At 49.6% G+C, this 20,748-nt stretch overlaps 1 protein-coding gene across 1 annotated transcript in view; it reads left to right on the top strand.

The window, feature by feature from the left end:
* GRIK4 (glutamate ionotropic receptor kainate type subunit 4) overlaps positions 1-20,748 on the top strand; it is a 106,592-nt gene that overhangs the window by 42,857 nt on the left and 42,987 nt on the right. The window contains exons 3-5 of the mRNA XM_072354867.1: positions 12,129-12,293; positions 16,626-16,723; positions 19,166-19,331. Coding sequence (XP_072210968.1) covers positions 12,129-12,293; positions 16,626-16,723; positions 19,166-19,331 — 429 coding nt within the window. The remainder of the gene's footprint in view (positions 1-12,128; positions 12,294-16,625; positions 16,724-19,165; positions 19,332-20,748) is intronic.

The following is a 20,748-nucleotide window of genomic DNA, read 5'->3' on the forward strand; positions in this document are numbered from 1 at the left end:
TGTTCATTGTGGGGGGGTTGGACCAGATGGCCTTTGAGAGTCCCTTCCAACCCAAACCCTTCCGTGATCCCATAACCTGCTGAGACCCATTCAGATTTGCCTGTTCTGGTCACCATAAGCAAACCCATGGGATCTGGCTCTTAGTGCTCCCGGTTTGGTGCTGCTGTGACAACAAACGTGGCCCCCTGACATCTGTCCCTGCCTCAGTCCTTCCCCGGGTCGTGGTCCCAGCAGCTCCTGCATGTTCCTATGCCCAGCTGTGGCGTGTGGACCCCACAGCACGATGGATGGGGAGAAGAGTGTTGCAGAGAATTGGATGGTGTACTCAGAAAATGGCCCTCATCACTTATATTTATGTTATTAATTCACTCTCCTGCTATAATTGGCCATTGTACAAGGCCCCCGTCAGCTCTTCTGGTTGGAGCACTTGAGAGCGGTTTGTTTTCGTGTGATTTATGGCTGTGGTGCTTTAAGGGTAATTGAGACTGCAGCAGCTTCCTAGAGAAATCCTGAAGGATGTTTTGGAGGTATTTGGGGGGGGGGGGATGAAGGGTACACACAGGTTTCCCCCCTCACTGCCTGCAATGCTGGCAGGAGCATCTGGAGGTCGCTGGTGCAGAAAGGCAGGATCAAGCTCACAGTCTCTTCTCAAGTGAGACAGCTTAAAAGGGTGAGAAAAATATGGAGCCAAGCGTTTGGCTAATGCTCGCTTTCAGTGTTATCGTTATTCCTCCCGGAATGGTTTTGGTGGCATGGCTGGAGATGGATGGAGCATTGTGAGCATTGTGATGGGAGATCAGCACACGGGCTCAGAGGGAAAAGGCAGTGAATCTCTGGGAAGTGCACTTCAGCCAAGCTCCTACAACGGGTAACAGATGCTGTGCTGGTTTAACTGTTGGTTTTTATCAATCCACGTCGCCCTTGTTTGGACGTGTTGGTAAATTGCTGCTCTTTATGGCTGCTGTTGCAGCACGTGGGTAGGCCAGCTTCCTGCTGTGGATGCAGCGGGGAGAATGGTGGGAGACCTCAGTGTTGAACTGTGGGCTCCAAAGTGAACCGACCCCATGGGGATCATGGCTTGTGTGCTCGCTTTGATTCCAGCCATTGCAATGAAATGCAGTGCAGCAGTCATTGGTGTTTCCAGGATCTACTTTCCCTTTCTGTGCAGTGTTTGCTGTCTGTGGACCCAACCTTCCCTTTGGGGTCCAGCGGGTGCTGCCATGTGCAGAGCACACCTGAGGCTGTGGGGTTCAGCATTGCCCCGGATCAGGGCTGTTGTTCTGGCTTGGGGCTCAGGGATCTCAAAGAACAGAGTGATCCAGAGTGCAAATGGATAAATGAATTGGTGACAGTGTAGAGCCAAGAGGCTGGAAGCTCTGGGTGTTTTGTGATGAATCGATATAAACCGATGCAAAAGACTGGGGAGAAAGCAGAGCTGGAAACCTCTGTTCTCTTCCTCCGTTCCTGCCAGGGGTCAGATAGGGCTTCATCCCTTGTAAAGCTATTCAAACCCTGTTGTGTCAGTGTCACACGCAGTGAATGCAGGAGCGTTAAGGATAGCCACGCTGGAGGCTGAGTTGTTGTAATGCCATTTGTCTCAGTTATTGCAAAATACAGCCTGGTGCAGAGTTTGGCTGAAGGGATCATAAAGTTTGTGTGAAAAGAGCTGGAAACAAAACAGAGAAGGGCTTTATGAAAAATAGCTTTCTTTTCCTTATATTTTCCCCCTTAAAAATGACATTAATGCAGTAGCTTTAAAGAAACTAAAGGAGCAGGGCTGGAGGTGGTGGGAAAAGGCACAATTTCCCACTTACCTGCTCCCATCACTTGTTCAGTTTGTCTCTTTCCCCTCTGATGTGCAAAATCTGAATCAGAATCCAGGCTTCCTCCTCTCCGTCCGCGCTGACCCCATCAGAAGCATTAAGTGCAGGAGGAAAGGAAGCCCAATCGATTGCTGCTGCACGTAAATCAGACAGGAAAGCCCCATCCTTCCCCCAGGCTCCTTCCATCTGTCACCGTGCTGTGCTGGCTCTGGGTTACCTCAATAGGAAAAGCTCACTGAGGTGATGTCATGTCAGGAAGGAACGACGCTGCCGTTTCCAGGCTGCTTTGTGCAGAACCACTCTGGGTTTCTTGCCTTGCAAGATTCTTCCTTTGCCTTCTTCCTAATAATGAGCTCCTATACGAGTTCTTTCTGTGCTTGTACAGGCAAGTGTCTTGGTGTTGTTGCTTCTTCTGTTTTTAATAGCTATGCCGCAGTCAGCGTGTTGAACACGGAGGTACAGAATGAGAGGAGCGCTGCCGACAGGTTGGGCTCAGGGTGGGTGAGAACAGAACATTATCTACTGTTGTTCAGACAGGGAGATGACACCAGGAAGCTAATAGGGGGTTTTAAAGGGACTTACAGCCCTCACTGCTCTGAGCATCCCTTCCTTCGTTACCATACGAGGAAATGAAGAGCTGCTGTGTGTTCACGATGAGCTGCTGTGTGTTCATGAGCCCATCGTGCTTTCCCCTTTCCAGTCCCTCTCCTCTCTTTCCAGAGCTGATGTTAGGAAACAAGGAGCCGTGTTTCTCCCATTGGTGCCAGAAGGCAACAAGCCCCCCCAGCCCAGCTGGCCCAGGCAGGCAGACAGGGCTGGTGCCATTGAAACAGGCCCAAGTGCACGGCGTTGGGATGGGATGGTGGTCCAAGAGCCTCCAGTGACCATCTGGACACACAGGCTGGTCTGCTACTTGGATGGTACAACGTGTCTTTGCTCTGCAGTATTAACCAGGGATGGAGATGCTAATTGGTTTAATTGAAGCTCTGAATGCTGAGCCATGGGTATTGGCAAATCTCTGCAGCCTAGGTGTGTGGTGGTTTGTAATATCAGAGGTGGGAAACCCGGGGTGTGTAGGAGGAAGGGAGGAAAGTAGTTGTTATCCACAGTGCTTGGCAGGAGCTTAGCGTCAGGTCTAGGCACAACTTATTGCTATTAAGCCCTGTTTGAAGAGCTGGAGCAGCACACGGATGTCTCATTGACCTCTCCACCCAGGGGTTAATCCATCTTGAAGCCACGTCGAGCCGTGAGACACCCTGCTGCTCACACACTCGGTATCCCTCAAGATCCCTGCAAGGCCCATTGGCTGATTGGTATCCAGACAATACACCTCTGAGATCATGGCTTTGAAGGGTCAAAAAGCGGTCAGGTGGATGTTCTCCAGCATTCAAAACGTCCTCCACCATCACCAAAGGCAGGGGCTGCAGGATATGTGTTCCATGCTGTGATGTCCCTGGAGAGGGGCCATGTGCCAGGGCTGCCTGTGCTGCTCCAGGGTGCGGGCTGCTGTCAGGAGGCCTCACAAATGTTCCTCCTGCATGCTGCTGCACATGTTAATTGGACTTGACAGATGATAATGAAGAAGAGGCTGTGGCTGAGAAAGGGTAGGAGGAATGTCATAACTCTCAGGAGGAAGAGAAAACAGACAAGTCCAAATGTCCAGAAGTTACACAAGGTAACTCGAGACATTAATCTTTGCTATTTCTGGTGCTGGGGCTGATAGCTGCAGGGGAAGATTGGTGACTGTAAGGTGGGCAGCCTACAAAGGTGATGTTCTTTGTGGCTTGATTTTGGATGAGGAGCCATTGCTAATTATTCCTTGCAAGTAAGGATGGGGAGGGGGAGGCTCAGTGGGTGCTGTGTCTTTATGCAGATCTTGCAAGCGGGACATAACGTATCTCCTGGATTTGTGCCCATGAGCTTCTCTTGCAACAGGGCTTAATGGAAGTAAGCTCCTCTCAGTGAATGGGGTCCTGCCCCACGTGCCACCAGGGCTATAGGCTGTTCCAAAGGGACCTGAGCAATAGGTGCACACTTGGTTAGCCTGTGACTGGGTAATGAAAAGAGCAGCCTTGTTGATCGTCATCGAATCAGATAAAAGCGGTGTCTGGCAATTGCGTTTGTAGTGTGCACAAAGGAGGATGCTGTGAGCCAGAGGCAATGTTTCCCCATGCTCAGAGCCTGCCCAAGGACCGACTGCGTGAGCTGCAACCAGGATTAGTGCACAATAACCTCGTGGCAAAGTCATCCTGTGATCCTTCCTGCAGGGCCAGCCTTCCTCCCAGCGCATCTCCTTTAGATGTGAGTTCCCTGATGGTGGGCTCTCCTGTTTCTCTTGTAATTGCCAGCAAACTGCCTGCAAAAGAGCTGAGATGCTTCTCCCTGCCTGGCAGGAAAGCAACACCCACTGATGAGTCAGGGGAGGAAGAGCTCCCACTTTGCAATGCAGGATAGTGGGAAAGGGATGGGAGAAAACAGGGAGGGAGAGCTGCCAGAGAGTTGTGGGATAAATGACATTTGTTTAAAGACACATTAGAAGATTAATGATGGGAGTTAAAGTATAAAAGCAACGGGGCCTAAGTGTAGTATTAATGGAACCCATTTTCTTTGCCATCTCCTGCAGGAACTCTTGGGAAATACAGAGGGGGAAAAAAATCACTTTACAGTAATAACTGTTATTTATAGAAGAGAACAACATTGGATGTATCAAAATGTGAGGTTTCAAGGTAATAACTGGACCCTCACAATCGTCGTTATCCATTTAAAAGGCAATTTCTGGGATAGTGAATAGATGGAGGAAATAGCTCCAATCCTGCAGCTGGTTGTAAATGAGGTTTGTTTTATGATTATTGTTATTAGTCAGTTCCCAATCTGGTCAGATTGTGTTAAGAAAAACAGGAAAAGGCTGGGAGAGCTGAAGGGGCTGATCATCATTCTTGCAGGATTGGATGGGCCCATTGGATGGGCTCGTTGGTGGATGTGTCAGGTGGGTCCCATCACAGCATCATTGATTCACAGTGGGGAGGAGGAGGTCAGTTGTGGTTACTGTTGTTGAGTTTCACAAGGTGAAGTTTTGCCCTGGGTTTCATTAGGACTGGGGTTTTCCCTTCAGCTCTGCCCCTGTTCCAGGCCATGCCCAGCCCTGCTGATGTCGAGATGTTGTGTAGGGTTCAGCTCTTCTTAGAAGTAGGAGGATTTAATGATCTGAACCATGACTTGATTTAATTAATCAACACGAATGTTGCTTATTTATAACATAGACCACAGCTTATGGATAACTCTGTTGTTTAATTAAGCTTATCACTGGGAACCTGATCCAGCTCCTTGCTGCGTTAATGTAACTAATTCAGTACCCTCTCTAAGAAGCATCATAACAAACTGCAGGGGATGTAATTCACTCTGCTTTACAAGATGAGTGTGGCTGGTGCTGGTGCATCTCATCCATGACCCCACTGTTGGGTAGTGATATCCTTCTGCTCCTTCATTAGTGTGGGGCTGCTTCCATCACATCTGGTGGGAACCTGGGCAGCCTTGCCATTGGGTTCCTATCACCTTGCTCACCAAGAATTGCTGGGTCTGGTTTGATCCAGCCCGTGCAGCTCTGCTTTGTCTTTGCCTTTTGAATTCCTTCCTTTCTCTTCACCCTTTCCTGCTTCTGTGCATCGTATGTAAAACTTCTCTGTGCTGCACAGATGCAGGAGAATCTGTAATGAGCTCCCAAGCCAAAAGCAGAAGATGTTTGCCTAAAAGTTGTTCTTTTCCTACAGCTGAAGAGCACTGTATGGAAACCTCAGAGATTCTTTGTGGTACATTGAGTAGTGTTTAAGGATATTGTGCTTATTTCCTGTTGTGGTTCTCCAGGCAGCTCTTGTCACCCCACGTCAGGTCTCCAGCAGGGATTCACATGCACCGCCCCAGGCTTAGAAACCTCGGGTCTCTGTAGGTCTCAATAAGTCATCTAGCAACAAAGTGGAGCTGCTTTTTTTTCCAACTGAGAGCATCCACATGAGAGTTAAATGCGCTGTAACTGATGCACATTACCTGCAGATCTCTGTTTGTTTGAACCTCCCGTGTGTTCGTGTGCTTCTTGGCCTCTTCAAAGCATGCATGGCTGTGGTTGTTGGCTTCGTTGGGGTATCCTGAGTCAGTGGTTCAGTGGGCACAGGTGCTGATGTGGGGTCAGCTGTGCACGAGCAAAAACAGTTTTGCATTAATACATCATTTTCTTAGCAAGCAAATATTAGATGAAGCAGCAGTTTGCACTTAAGAGGGATGCAAAGGGAGGGAAAGCTGTCAGAGTACAGGGAAAGAGAATCCCTGTCTGGTTCTCTTATTCAGAAGCCGGGGGGGAAATGCACCGAGCAGAGCACACCAGAGGGGAAAGGCAGGAAGACATTAAAGTAACCTATTAAATTGGTGAGGGCTGAGTGGCAAAAAAATAAATAAATGGAGCCTGTGTAGATTGATGGAAATTGGATCTGAAGGGCTTCCACATCTGGTGTGGCAGCTCTTTAGCATCTCATTTCGCTGTGACTCAGCAGGAAAAGTTGTTTTTTCGACAGTAAAACAAAGAGATGAAAACTCTCCTGAAGGGCTCCAGTGTCGCGTTGTAATTGGATTGAGCTCTTCCATGGAGCTTAATGCATCTGGGCTGTCTGCAGTCGGGGCGAGGTCTCCAGTGCTGCCTTTTCCCACTATTGCTTGTTGTTTGTGTGATCATCTCCTGCTTGTAGGCTGCACTCTTCCCTTGCTCATCTACACGCTGACATCTGGGCAGTCTGTGTCTTCCATCCATGCTGAGGCCGGCCCCTGACCCTGCTCCTTATCTTCACACATCCCTCTTAATGTGCCACTTCTCCTGGAGCTCCCAGACGCTCCGCTCACAGCGCTCTCTTGGCTGTAGTGATGCATTTGGATGCCTGTGCATTGAAGCAGAAGTGCCAAGTTGCGGTGGCACTAAATAAAAAGGTGCTAGAGAAGAGCTTCTGAAGTCTTCTGGCATATTAACTGTGATTATTTGCCTTGTGGTCTTGCAAAACCTTGGGGAGATGCATTATCTGTTGGTACCTCTGCTCTCCATCCATCACAAGAGAATGAAAGTCATTGCACCCATCATTTGTCTGTCTGCTGTCTTTAAAGGCACTGTCATGTCTGATATCTGCACCCAGCCTGGTGGGTCCTTGTCCTTGGATGCATGTCTTAGAGATTTGTAACAGCAGCAGTGGGTAATGGTTTGTAACAGGAGTAGAACTGGTGCAAAATATCTACAGGCTCTCCAAACTGGTGAAAGCAAAACCCCACATCTCCCAGTTAGTGCAGTTCTTTTCCAGTTCTCGCTTTGATGTTGAGGTTCCATCCAAGGCTGTTAATCAGTGTTAATCAGCTGGCTGGGGGAGTCCAGGGTTAAGGCTGGCACTTTTGTGCTCCAGCATTGGGTCTGAGCTGTGCATCCTCTGCAGTGCGCTCGTGTTTGCCAACTGGGGAGAAATCAGAAAGCGTTGCCAAAACTCAGCATCCTCCAAACGAGGGGGAGGCAGAAAAAGGAGCAGGTTGATATTACAAACATCCCAGGAGGGGTTAAGAGGAAAGTGCTCACAAAGGGCCTTTTCCTTACCCCACTGCTATGAATGGAAATCCACTGGCTTTAGAGGGGCCTCAAATCCCTCTTGTCCCAAAGCGTGCTGGAGATTGGAGGAATGGCTCTATCTGCAACAGCAGCAAAGTGTCAGTGTTGGAAATGTTGCTCTCCTTCCGTCACTGTCAATCAGTAAATCCCAGAGTGCTGCAGAGCTGTGTGCACTCTGGAATAGCCTTGGCTGCTACTGAAATACAGCCACCCCCGAGACGGAGCCCTGTGCCGCTGTGATGATCTGTCTGTAGGTACAGGACATGCTTTATGGTGTGTGTGTGACCAGGAAAGCATCCTGTGTCATTTGGGGGTCTGCAGCCCCTGTCCCATGGAGCCCCATGGCCGCATGATGCATTGCCATCTCTCTGTGATGATAGCCGTAAATCCGGGTGGATTTTTCCCATTTGTTTGCTGGATTTATTATTATTATTTTCTTTATATATTTAAGCTTAGGGTTTTACACATTGTTTCTTCCTTTGTCATTCGTTTTGTTCGCCTGCTAGTGGCACCTGGGGGTTGTCTGGTTGTTTTTCTTGTATTGATGCTCTCCACTGACTTAATTAAGATCTTTCTCCTTTCCTGGGCTTGCTGAGCATGCTGGCCCCACCAGGGCTTCCCATTGCTCTCCTCCTGCAAACCACAGCTGCTGCTGGCCACCGGGGACCACAAAAATGGGCTGAAATTCTTCTTGTAGCACAACTCAGCTTGGCGTTACTGAAGCAGAAGACAGGCAGAAAACCACGTTCCAAACGTCAGTGGTTTTGGGCTGGTTTCCTAAGGCAACAAGCTGTAGGCATGGCGAGGAATTGTGTGTGGGTATGGGGACGTGTCCATCCAGGAGCTGGAATTCTGTGGCAGGCTGCAGTCTGGTTGGACAGATGTGGGGGAAATGGGCGCCCATGGAGATTGGAGCCCGTCTTGGTGGTTCTTCCACCTGATCCACCCGCAGCCTCCAGCATCCCACTCCCCATCCCCTGCCCCAGTCTCACCTGTGCCTCAGGAAGGTGAAATCAGTCATCTTTATTTCCCCCTGCTTTTTTTCTCCTCGTTCTTGGGAAGTCTCTTGACAGGCTTTTTGAGGGATTAAATAGGACTTAGCGGGGCACAAAGGCATGATTGGAATCCGCAGCTCAGGACTTTATCCACGGCTGCACGTGCCTCCAACCTGACTGTGCAGAAACCAGCAGGAGCTCGGGGTGCTTTGCCAGGAGCTCAGTTTGCTGCTGTGCTCCTGTGTGAGAGGAGAGCTGCTCATCTGGGTAAGGCATTTCCATGTTGTCCTCATCCCTCTGCCCCCATCTCCTCGATAAAGTGCAGAAGGAGAGGAGACCCAACCTGGGAGGGATGGTCCTGCTGGGATGCAAAGCAGGTCGTCCCCACACTGGGGAAGGAAAAGAGAGCAGCGTCTGTCTTGCAGGAAGCTGCCGTCCTACAGAATGCCGTTGTGATATTGTGTACACAAAGCAATTATTAAAGAAGAGAATAGAGGCTGCATTTCAAGCAGGAGGAACTAAAGCCCTGAGCTGTTTTTTATCACGTCTCCCTTCCCCATCTCTCCTGAATTCACTCTCTCTGGGTAGCAGAAATGAGAGGGAAGCTCCATTTAAATGCAGATTTCCACTGTTGGCCAAGAGCAGTAAGTAGCCCTCTGCTCCCCCGATCAGACAGACGTTATCAGGTCCCTTTGTCTGCAAAAGAGAGAGTTTATGTTTGGAGTTTTCCTTATTCCTCAATGAGATCCCCCTTCCATTTGGGGACAGTGTATTGTCGGCTCTTGATTTTGTTTATAAGCAGCACTGATAACAGAAACACAACCCACCCGTTCCACTGCTGGAGCTGAGCTTGCACCCCATGATGGGGAATCAGCATGTTTTTTTATCACTCCCCATAGTGGCAGCCCAAAGGGCTGGTGCTGAGCGCAGCAAAAGGTGGCCATTCTGCAGCTGTCAATGGTCAGTTTGGGTCTGGAGGTTCGTGGGTTTGGGATTGGGCTGGGTTTGTGTCTGGCTGATGGGAATGGAATATGGAGAGCTTGAGGGTCTGTGGTTGCAGTATCAAGTGGGAGAGGCTGGGGGTGTGATTTTAACCTGTCAGAGGAGAGACCTGAGAAATTCTGTTGGTGACTTTGTGGCTTTTTGCCTCGGAGGGACAGGCTGTGTGTTGTGTGTGTGCCAAGCCAGAGGGCTCTGCTAAGCTCTGTGCTTCTGTAACACTGCTTGAGAGCCAGCTGAGGGGGAAAGCATTGGATCTGGGTGTCTATGAGCTGGCTGCTGCATCTAATGGGGTGAGCTGCTGTGTAAGAGCCCAGCTGCCATCAGCTCTGTGCTGAGGAGTGGGGCTGAGCTGCTCACACATGTCCTTCATCCTCCTGGACAGAATCCCTATGCTGAGATGAGAAGCATCAGCCTCTCATCATGCCCGTACTGTGGGGTAAAGGAATTGCATCACTGCTTCACATCCCCTGAGCAGTGCTCTGCTGTCTGTGTGCCCTTGAGGGCTGGGGACAGGGCAGGTGAACCATGGGAGAGGTGATGGAGCTGCTTTCAGAGGGCACCACCTGTGTGCATCTGCACCCAGTAACACCTTCCTTGTTCTGGTTCTTGTTTCAGTCCTTCACTTGGAGTGTTTAACTTGAAATCTGTGCTTGATGGGGTTTATAATTGATTAGTCTCTTGTGCTGAAAACGGAACTCTTCTGTCTATAGCCTCTAGGTTAGGTGCAAGGAAAACCTGGGCGTGTGGTCTAGAATAGGAGTTATTACTGTAACAAGGAAGTAGATCCATCAGGATTGGAACATCCCATGGGATAATACATCTCCAGCCATCTCCTCCCAGGAGGTCTCAGTGCCTCCCTTCCCCATCCCTGTGGGATCCCACCACCCTCATCAGGCGTCTATCGCCATCCCCTCTGCTCCCCCCATCACCCCCTCATCCTCCCAGTATTTTCCCCATCATTCATCAAGCAGGCAGTTGAGATTAGGGGATGTTATGACGGGGAACAGAGAAGTGATTTTTGAGGCCAACAAAGTTCAAAGACTTTGCTGTAAGTTTTCAGGATTAAAGACGTACTCGATGCCGCTTCCCATATTTAATAGACAGGAATAGATGAAAGGGAATTTATGTAAAGATTTCCGTTCATACTTAATGATGCCGCTATTAGATGTGCTGCGTCCCAAGACATGAAGTTTTAAAACCAACCTTTTTCAAACTTTAAACGACCTTTTCCATCTGCGAGGTCTAATGCATAAAGATCAGCTCCATCTCATTCCCCAGTCCATCCCAGGGACTGGTTTAAGGTTAAGTTAATGCTAACCAGGCTCCCAAAACGACCGAGTGCTGCCATGGGGTCGGTGGGTTGGAGTAGTGCTACCATCCATGGTGGCAATGTGGGGTTTGCTCCCAACATGAGCTGCAAAGCTCGGATCCAATTGTGCTTCGGTGACCTGAGGAAGTGATTTGAAACGCTTCGGTTTCAGCTCTTTCCATTTTAAAACGCAGTTAAAATGCGTTAGTTTGCTTTGGAAACTGGTGATTGAAGCGCGCGTTTGGAGGCGTTGTCCGGCGTTGTGATTTCTGAGCCTCTAAAGTGCAGAATAATGAGTGTGAGAGCGCTGACTCCGCTCCCCTCCGTTCTGCTGGGTCAGCTCCTGGCAGCTGGAGGCATTGTGATGCTCGGCAGCACGAGAGCCTTGCTTTACCCTTTCCTGGAAAGCGAGTTGCTTGCTGGGGCACCTTCCTTGCCCAATGTCTTTGTAATTAGAAGTGGTCGCTGACCGTATCAACATCTGAAATCCGGCCATCCGTGCTCCCAGCCTCAGAGGAAAAGCACAACCTTTCTCTTGCATAATGAGACCAAGATTAACAGCCCCAGCTTTGCAGATAGTGGTGGTGCTGTGTGGTGCTCACCCAGACATCTGCATGTCCTCCAGAGCCCCACTAATCTGTGCTTTGTTCACCTGCACTTCTGAACGGCATTTACTCCCTTTGGAGTGATGATAGGAAGGGGATGTGTCCGTGGGTGCCTTTCTAACACCCCCAGCACAGCCCATAGGGCAAAGCATTGCCCTGTGGAGGAGACCTCCCCATACCCGGAGCTGTGGGGGCAGTGCCAGCGCTGTGATTTACGCTCAGCTCCGATCTCTTTTTGCCTTCCGTCACGGGAACAAAAATAATCCCACTCTCCATCTCCCTCTGCCTAACGCAGCTTTCAGTGGGTGGGCCCAGGAGCTGAGTTCAGGAGTCGAGTGCTTTCTGTTTGAAAAATATTTGTCCCTTCCCACCCACGGCTGCCCACGTTGCTTCCCGAAATACTCCTGCTATGAGAGCCAATTTCGGCACCGTACCAACGCTTCCTTGTGAATAAAGTGAGGCTGTTTGGGGATGTTGTTTGGTTATTTGTGTGCTGGGATGATGGGGAGCAGCACTCAGGTGAGTGAGCTGCAGGGCGCAGCTGGGTGCTGTGCTGTGGGAGGGCTGCAGCATGGGCAGCACAACGTGAGTAGCACGGCGCTGCTGCAGACTTCACACCCACGTGTCTGGCGAGAGCTGGAGGTGGGCGAAGCTGCAGGAGGGAGGATGTGGCAGGAGCACAGTGCTGCTGGAATGCGGGGTTGGGGGGGGTTGTAATGGGATGTGGGGTGCCCTGCCAAGCCTAACTGCTGTGCTCTGCCCCTACAGCTGCCATCCTGGATGACCCCATGGAGTGCAGCCGGGGGGAGCGGCTCTCCATCACCCTGGCCAAGAACCGCATCAACCGTGCGCCCGAGCGCCTGGGGAAGGCAAAGGTGGAGGTGGACATCTTTGAGCTGCTGCGAGACAGCGAGTATGAGACGGCAGAAACCAGTGAGTACCATGCAGGGCTGCTCCTGCCCCATGGGGCTCTGCCACCCACTGCACACTGCCTGTGCTGCAGAGCATCATTCCGCTGTAGGCTTGGAGCCAGGTCCCCCACCAGCATTGCCATCGCTTGGCTCAGCAGCCTGGGACGAGTTATTTTCTTTAATCTGTGCGTCGATAAGCAGAAGCAGTGATACGGGAGGTGATGCTCCTTGATGGCGTGTAAATGAGAGACTCTGGGCAAGTTCCGTGCAATTAAGTTATTTTTAAAGCCCTGCGGAACGCCATGTGTCAGCTAACGTGATGGCTTTCTCAGTGCTGTAGATTGGCAGTGGATTTGTTTATACAAAATGGAATATTCAAGTGGTGTTTGAAGTCCCATGGATTGAAAAGGGCTGTTTCTGAATAGCAGCTGCCTCCCATGTTGCAGCAACTTCCCTCCGTGCAAGCAGGTCACTGAGGTTGGTGATCTCATTGAGGTCGGTGATCCCATTGATGTCCAGTGTGTTAACAGCACAATGATGAGTAAAGCATCCTTGATGGGCCCATCCCACAGAGCAACTGGGAGTGACAGAAACCACAAGGTTCTTTAGTAGCTTCTTCCTTAAGAGGGGAAAATGCTTTGGGATATGATCGCTTCCTTTTAGGATCAGTTGTGAACATGGAGTTCAGAGGAGGGCGATGTATTTTTTTAATTACCAATTACTTGGAAAAGCTGAAGGAATCGTTTAAATAACAGGGATTTGAGATGTGTTTCCCTGCAGCTCTTGGTTCCAGGGCTGTGTAACCCGCAGAGCATCCCGGGAAGGCTTCGCTTCCATTTCCTCAATTAGTGTTTGCATTATTTATAGACTCGTTCGGTTAATAAAGTGCATTTCAGCAAGTACCTGTGAGCCTATTTATAGAGCCTGCGAGGCAGCCGCTGCTTAAAACAAGCAGACCTCCATCCTTTCGGATCCCTCATCTCTTTGTGTTGGTTTTCCATTTGCTGCTGGGTCACCTGTAGGACTGCAGGAGGGATGGGCACAGTCTGTGTATCCTAAGCTGTCTCCAGTTTGCCCCCAGAGCCATCCCAGCACTCCCCTAGGAAAGCAGAGCTCTACCAGCTTTCTGTACCCCGCTGTGCCTTTGAAGGAGTCCATTCTTTTCCCTTTCTTGCTTGTTGTGGCATTGCTATCATCTTGGCTGAGGGATTGCAGGAAGCAGCAGCCGGATTGCTTTGTGCCATTGCTCAGGGATTGCTCTGTCGGGGTGTTTTTCAAGCAGAAGAATACCCGTTTGCTAAGGGGATGTATTCTGCAAGAAATGGTGGTTCGCAGCAGGCGTGGTGCTTGGGGAGAAGGTAGATAATGGGATAAACGAGGAAGAGGCAATTTCCCATTTTGAATTTGCACCTCGGGCTGATTTTCTTTGTTTTCTTTCTTCTGATTAAAGAGTATCAGGAGTAGAAAGTGGAGCGAAATGATTTGATTTTGGTTTGCAATCCGTTATTTGCCTTTCCTTGGGAGGCGAAAACACCTTGGAGCGTTTATTACGGAAAGAAAAGTCTGGATTCTGTGCGACTCTGCTGTGAATGCCACAGGAGTTACTCCTGGTTTATACGGCTGGTAGAGGACAGTCCCTTCCCTTAGCGGAGATTTCAGGACTTCCATAGCTCTCCAATATCTGACCTCGCAGCTTTAACACGCTGCTGATGTTTGCTAGCAGACGTCATGTTAATAAAAGCAGTTTAGATGTTTTAAGCTATGGCTGCAGAGCATTTAGACAGCTGTTTAATCATACTATTCTCTCAGCTCACACCCTTTGAGCTCACCCCTGACTATCACAGCCTACATGCCTTCCTGACCACTCCAGGAGCGATGCTATGACGTCGCATCAGTGATCCTGTGTGCAATTAGGGCTGTGAGAAAGGCTTTTAGCGTAGCACTGAGCCATTTCCCTTCCTGTTCCCTGGACTGACTCAGTGCATCTCACTGTGAGGGACTGCAGCATCACGCTCCCTGCAGCAGGTACAGCATGAGTCAGTCTTAATCGCATTCATGCATGGTTTGCTATTTCAGCTTTAGATGTGAATGAAGACAAACACTGACTGTTCCCATAAGTGACATCTGTAAAGTCCTCTGTTTTGAAACGGGTTTGTAGTGAAAGCTGTTTTCCCATTAGAAGCAGAGCTTGCTTTCAGTCTGTGTTTGACGTTTCAACTCCTTTTACGGCGACCCAAACCAGCTCATTAAACGTGTCCTTATCTGAAACACCCTATTGCTTTCAGCGCCCAGGGAGAACAGCCAGCATTCGTCTTTTAAATCTCATTCTGTTGTTCATCCAAACATCTTCATGGTCAGACTTGATGATCTTCAGTGATCTTTCCCAATGATCTCGGGGGCAGGTCAGCAGTCAGCAAGCAACCAGGTGGTTCTTAGTTTCTATGTATTCACACCAGTGTTTCCAAGTCCAGCCAGTGATGCTGGCCCATGTGTGCTAATCCCAACAGTTGTGTGATCATTTTGGATTTCACCTTTAGGCTGTTTCTAGCTGTGGCTCAGGTTGCTTGTAGGGCACACAAAGGGTGCTCTATAGCATTGCCTGTTTATGCAGCCGGCATTTTTTGTATGAGAAACTCATCCTGGCCATTCATGATCCTCTGATATATTTTGCAATCATGGAAATGTTGAGGTAATTGCATGTCTTCCCTGCTCGTTTATTTTCAATTAGAAGTCTCTACGTGCCATTGCAAACCCCTGGATCAGTGCAGGGAGGGAGATGCTGTGCTCTGCACACAGCCAGGATTTGTGCAGGTCGCTGGGGCTCTCATCTGAAAGCATCTTCTTGAAGAGGGCTAAGTGCCCATAAAATTTTAAGCAGGGGAGGAAAAAGTGAGCGCCGCGTTCCTTTGAAGGTGCCACAGAAGTGTATTTTCTGTGTGCTGTAGGAGGTTGAGATGGTAGAGGGGGAGAGAACGTGGGGGGGAAGGAAAACGCCAGAGAAGGTGTTTGTATGTCATTGGCACTTCCTTTAAGAAGTCAAGGCAGTGGTGCCCCATCCCTGGAGACACCCACAGTCAGGGAATGGGGCTCTGAGCACCTGATGGAGCTGTGAGCGTCCCTGTTCATTGCAGGGAGTGGGACCAGGCGGCCTTTAGGAGTCACGTCCAATCCATTATGTGAGTCTATGAAAAGTCCCCAAAGGGACAAATGAAATCCTCAGCTTGTGGCTCCATATCCCAGCCATGAGGCCATTAAGACTTCTGCCATGTAATGCCACCACCTCAGTGATCTGAGCAGGAAACAGCTGCAGGTGTTCTCTTGCTGAGCCTCGTAGCTCACTGGTTCAGAAAATCCTGAGCACATGATGAGCTCTCATCTCACATCCAGCCTTGATTTAGAGACCTGAAGTTGATAGAAAACCTGCTCTGTTCTGTAGTGTAGCAGTCCCGGTGATAAATTCCCTTGCCTACAAAACACATGGCCTGGTTTGAAGTATCCCAGCTGCTTTTTCCCAGCTGTTGAACCCAGCTAACTCTACAGCCACCACAAAACCTTGTCTGTCATGTCAACCCAAATGGAGGACGGCTCCGAGGCAGACCAGCAGTGCAATACCAAAAAAAGCAGTATCTTCAAAATCTCAGCTTATAGAGACATTGGTTTAGCTTTCATAGATACCAAGCAATCTGAAGCTGCATTTCTAGGTGATGCGGTGGCAGGGATTGCAGCTGGGGCAGTTGGGGGAATGCCATTCAGTTGAATTTGTGCAGGGAATTAAAAGGACAAAAGGTTGCGGTTTAACCCGGGAAGCTTGAGGAAAGAGATTTAACTTCTTCATTTTGTCGGGGCCTTTTTATTGTTCTGTTAACCTTGGTGGCGTGGAGCCAGGAGATTAACTGCTGCTAGGGGAAAAAAAAACAGAGATGAAAAACAGAAATGTGATTCCTTATTATTATCACTGAGCTCTGCAGAAGATGAGGGAAGAAATTCAGACAAGTTTGTTTGCTGCTGGATGATGCTTTGTAGCTGGGTCACTGCTGCATTTAGTGCCTTCCATAAACTTTGCTTAGTGTCGTCCTTGGCTTGTAAAGGAATGCTCTGAGAGAGAGACCCTTGCTCTGAGCTGGAGATGAGGATGTGGGACACGGAGGGGGCTGAAATGGGGTACAGAGATGCTGGGGAAGGATGGTGTCATGGGCTGGGTGTCAGAGGGAGCAGACGGATTTGGGGGAATGTGAATGGCAGAGAATAAGTATATTGCATGTATATATAGCAAAGTGAAGCAGGTGCTGCTGGCATCTCTGTCTGTTGGAACAGTGCGAATTCTAATGCAATCTCTTCTCTCTGTGCCCTACAGTGTGCCAGATCCTTCCCAAAGGGGTGGTGGGTGTCCTGGGACCTTCCTCCAGCCCAGCCTCCAGCTCCATTATCAGCAATATCTGCGGGGAGAAAGAGGTGAGCGGAGGCATCCCATGTTGGATGGGTCTGTGCAATACCCCCCTCCTTTCCTTCATGCTCCCCAAACCCTCTGCAGCTCCACGTGCCCCCTGTCCCCAGTGCCCCCTGTCCCCATGTCCCTTGCAGCAGAGATGCTGCCTGCCTTAGCTGGGGGCAGCAACCTGCCTGCAGTACTTCAGGACATCTCTGGCAGAGGTACCTCGCTGGAGTCATCTGTTTACTGCAGAGTCCTCCCTGTGATCTGCTGTGCCTCCTAATGATCAGAGCTGACAGCTTGGTTTATCACCTCTTCCCTTATTGCTCGCACTCTTGCAGCTTCTTCTCTTTCCATTTCCTCTCTCATTTCTGCCTTCCTTGTCCTTGCTTTCATCTCTGTCACCTTTTCTTTCAGTTTCCCTCACGTGCAGCACCAATGTGAGCTGTGTCTCTGCTGACAGGGCTGCAAAGACCCTGGAATCCCTTTGGAAGGCTGCAGTCCTCTCTGCTGCTGCTGCACCGATGGAAGCCATTTGTAGCTGTGTCCAGACTACGTGCCTGATTTAGTATTTTATAAGCCTTGAACTGTCTTACACTGATCCAGCTCTGCTCACGGGAGAAGAAATTGAGTTCCCTTCTCATAGTTCATCCCTTTAAAGCCAGATAACATCTGAGCTACTCAGTGAATGCTCTCTGGAGCCTCCAAGCGAGGGGAGTGCCTGAACTGAGTGCTGGAAATAACTTACATTCACAAATGAGTGCTGTCCTTTGTTCCATGAGAATCAGAAGTGTTGAGGAGATAGAGGAGGTCTGTGAGAGCTGGTGCTCAGGGCTACAGCACGATGAGTCTCTGGAGTGTATTTTGTAGTGCTTCCTGCAGTTAAACGTCCCAGACATGTGCTCCATTCCAGGTAAAGGCAGCTCTGCAGTAACAGATTGCAAGTGTTTTTCCTCTAAAATTCACATTCAAACTGAGTCTCTGATCCAAGTCTCTTTTTCAGAAATGAAAGGTGTAGTGCTAGTACACTTCTAAGGTATTTGATTCTTGAGCTTGATCCCAGCTGCCCTCCTAGTGATGTAAACCTGCAGAAACTCCCTATGATTTATATCACAGGAGCATCACTTGGTGCCGTTGTGTTAAATGCAATATAGCAAACAGCCAGAGACACTGTGCTTCCAGACCTCTGCCAGGTGATGGAAAGAGCATCCTGTGGGGAAGGTGGCACAGGGGGCAGAGCCCTGGGGAAAGAGGGGTGTTTGCAGAGGTGGTGGCTGCATCCTTGTTAGTGGCTGATGCTGCAAGCCCCAGGCTCCATCTGGCTCCCAGGAGTGATCAGCAGGCTGGTGCTGGAGCTGCTCTGTCTGCTCTGCTTATAGGAATTTGCTTACAGGCTGCCCCTCTCCCTGCAGCAGAGCCTGGGATGAGGGCTGCAGGGTGAAGTCAAGGCAGAGAGCAGCTTATTACTCTTTAACTTTCCTGTTGCTAACCGAACAGCTTATGCTGTCAGTACGGCAGTGATCACAACATACTAATGGCCTTTCCCAAGAGGAGAGAGGTCGGAGGCAAGGGATGATAGTTTCTGGAAGTGCTAATAATGGAAGAAAACAGGACTTGACAGTCCTCTAATGAAACAGAAGCAGATGTTTCCCTTTCTATCTTCAGTTCCTTCCAAATAATTCACTCTGCAAATGGAAAACACCATTACCCATCGTCATTTGGCTGAACCCTGGTGCCCAGGTTCCTGTGTTGCAGGGTTGCAGAGGGGCTCGGGGCAGGCAGCATTGTGCTTCTGCTCTGCTTTATTAATGATAAACGTTATTACAGCTCAGGGCCATGGCTCGACTGGAGCTTGTGTGCTGTATGACCACCTGTTGCCTCTCTGCTGATCAAAAAAGCCCAAAGCTTCTGGCTGCCACAGCTGTTCCTCTCTCTCCTGAGCCTTACCAGAGCGGGGTCATCTTGTTCCTCCCTTCATCTTTCCTAATTACCTGGCGGCACATGGGGACTGCAGGCAGAGGTAGATGGGTAGGGCTGCATCCAGCACAGAGCAGCACGGGCACTACAACTGCCTGACAGCATCTTCCATATTCACCCAGGCAGCGAGCCCAAAATGAAGGGTGGGCCTGACTACAATTAGTACCCAGACTAATTACATTGAACTCATCCAGAATGGTTTCCTGTGCTGTAATCACAAACCCCATTGCCTTTCTCTGAGTGGCTCAGCAAGACTTTTCCTGATCTACTCCTTCCCGCAGCTTCTTGTTGCTGTGATAATTATTTCCCTCTGCTATTGCACAGATCCCACCCTCCCCTCCTCTCTTCAGTGACGCTTCTGCAGTTTTATTGGGGTATTTCACTTTCTGCATGCTGTGCATTTCACACCAAAGGTCCTTAGTGTTAAATTTACTTGTTTTTATTCCTATTCTCTTAATTCTGGTTCCTTCTTCCTCTTCCCTACTTAGGTTCCTCACTTCAGGGTGGCACCAGAAGAGTTCCTGAAGCTGCAGCTCCAGCGCTTCACCACCCTCAACCTCCATCCCAGCAACACCGACATCAGTGTGGCCGTGGCAGGAATCCTCAACTTCTTTAACTGCACCACGGCCTGCCTCATCTGTGCAAAAGCTGAATGTAAGTCGTTCCCAGGATGGGTAGTGGCCCTTCTGCTTCTGGTTCCCTTTTTGTTTCCCTCTACAGAAAGAGTAGAGTAGTTAGTGTATGACAGCTGGGGGCTCTGCTACGTTGCTGCTTGGGGTTTGTAACATGGAACCTCTTTGGGCATAGCAGCCAAAGCAATGCAGCCCTGCAGGACAGTCATCCCACCTTGGTGCCCCCCAGAGCCATTTGTTGGAGGAGGAATGGGGATGGGAAAGAGGCTCGTCTGCCTTCTGTTTGACAATCTGAAGAGTGTTTTGCTTGCACAGATGGGTTTTTGAAATGGAAGGGGGAAAAAAAAAATAGGCTTAAGCTTGTTTCTGGAGATTATTTTAGGCAAGCATCACTTTTTGAAATATATCTCTCCCAAACCCACGTGCAGTTGGTGGCCTAAAAGCAGGACTTGATTAATAGTCACTACAATGCACACCCTCTTGGGCACTGCAGCCATACATCTGCTGGTAATTGTGCATCTGGATGCTGGAGTGTTCACCTCAGTGAGCCCATATTCAGCTCTACATAACTCTCCTCACATGGCAGGAGGGGGCTTTGCATCCTACTGCTTGAAGTGTGCGCTATGCTCTTGTAAGGCAGCGTGCAGGCAGGTAGCTGATGTGTAGTACCCCAAACTGCCTTTCTTTTGCTCTCCTGCAGCCAGATAAGCATCCAAATCAGCCTAGAAGAGAAGCTTTATGAAGGCACATGGGTCCAGAAAGAGCTTTGGGACACGGGCGAGAGCTCTGCAGTGTCTGGTGGCAGGCTGAGCATTGTAGGAAAGGCAGTATCCTTCCTGAACAGGCTTGGGCAAACCTCACCCCACAGCTGTGCCAGTGACACTCCGCTATGGCAGACTCCTGCACAGAGTCAGAAGGAATAACATGGTGTTTGCCTTTTCCTTGTGCTTTACGTACCCTGGGGAGATGACATCTTGAGTGTTTGTAAGTCATTCAATTGCCTTCAGCGGGCATGCTCAGATCTGCCCTAGCGGAGGACCTGACCCAAAATTATACAATTAAAATCATGCAAATGGTCTCTTACATTGCATTCAGCTAGGATTGAGGCACACCATGCTCTGGCTGTTACAGAGTGCAAGAAGGGCATGATTCAGCTTTGTGTAGGAGCACAAGCCCTCGTTTTCCCTTAAGGCAAGCACTGCTCCTAAGCACAGTGCTTTAGACAACTAACAGGAGGCACTCAGGGCTTTCAGAAGGTTCCCTGGAGGCTAATAAGGGGAGCATATGAGCTGTCTGCTCATCAGTGAGGAAATCTTGTTTTGAAGGATGTTATTATTTAGATCCCAGGAGGGAAAGTCGTAGCTGTTTTGGTTTAAGTACAGGGCTGTGTGATGGGACTCCTGGGTCCTATCCCGTCATGCTCGTGCTGTCAATGGAAG

This window comes from Excalfactoria chinensis, chromosome 21 (genome assembly GCF_039878825.1).
Source record: "Excalfactoria chinensis isolate bCotChi1 chromosome 21, bCotChi1.hap2, whole genome shotgun sequence".
NCBI classification, from domain to species: domain Eukaryota; kingdom Metazoa; phylum Chordata; class Aves; order Galliformes; family Phasianidae; genus Excalfactoria; species Excalfactoria chinensis.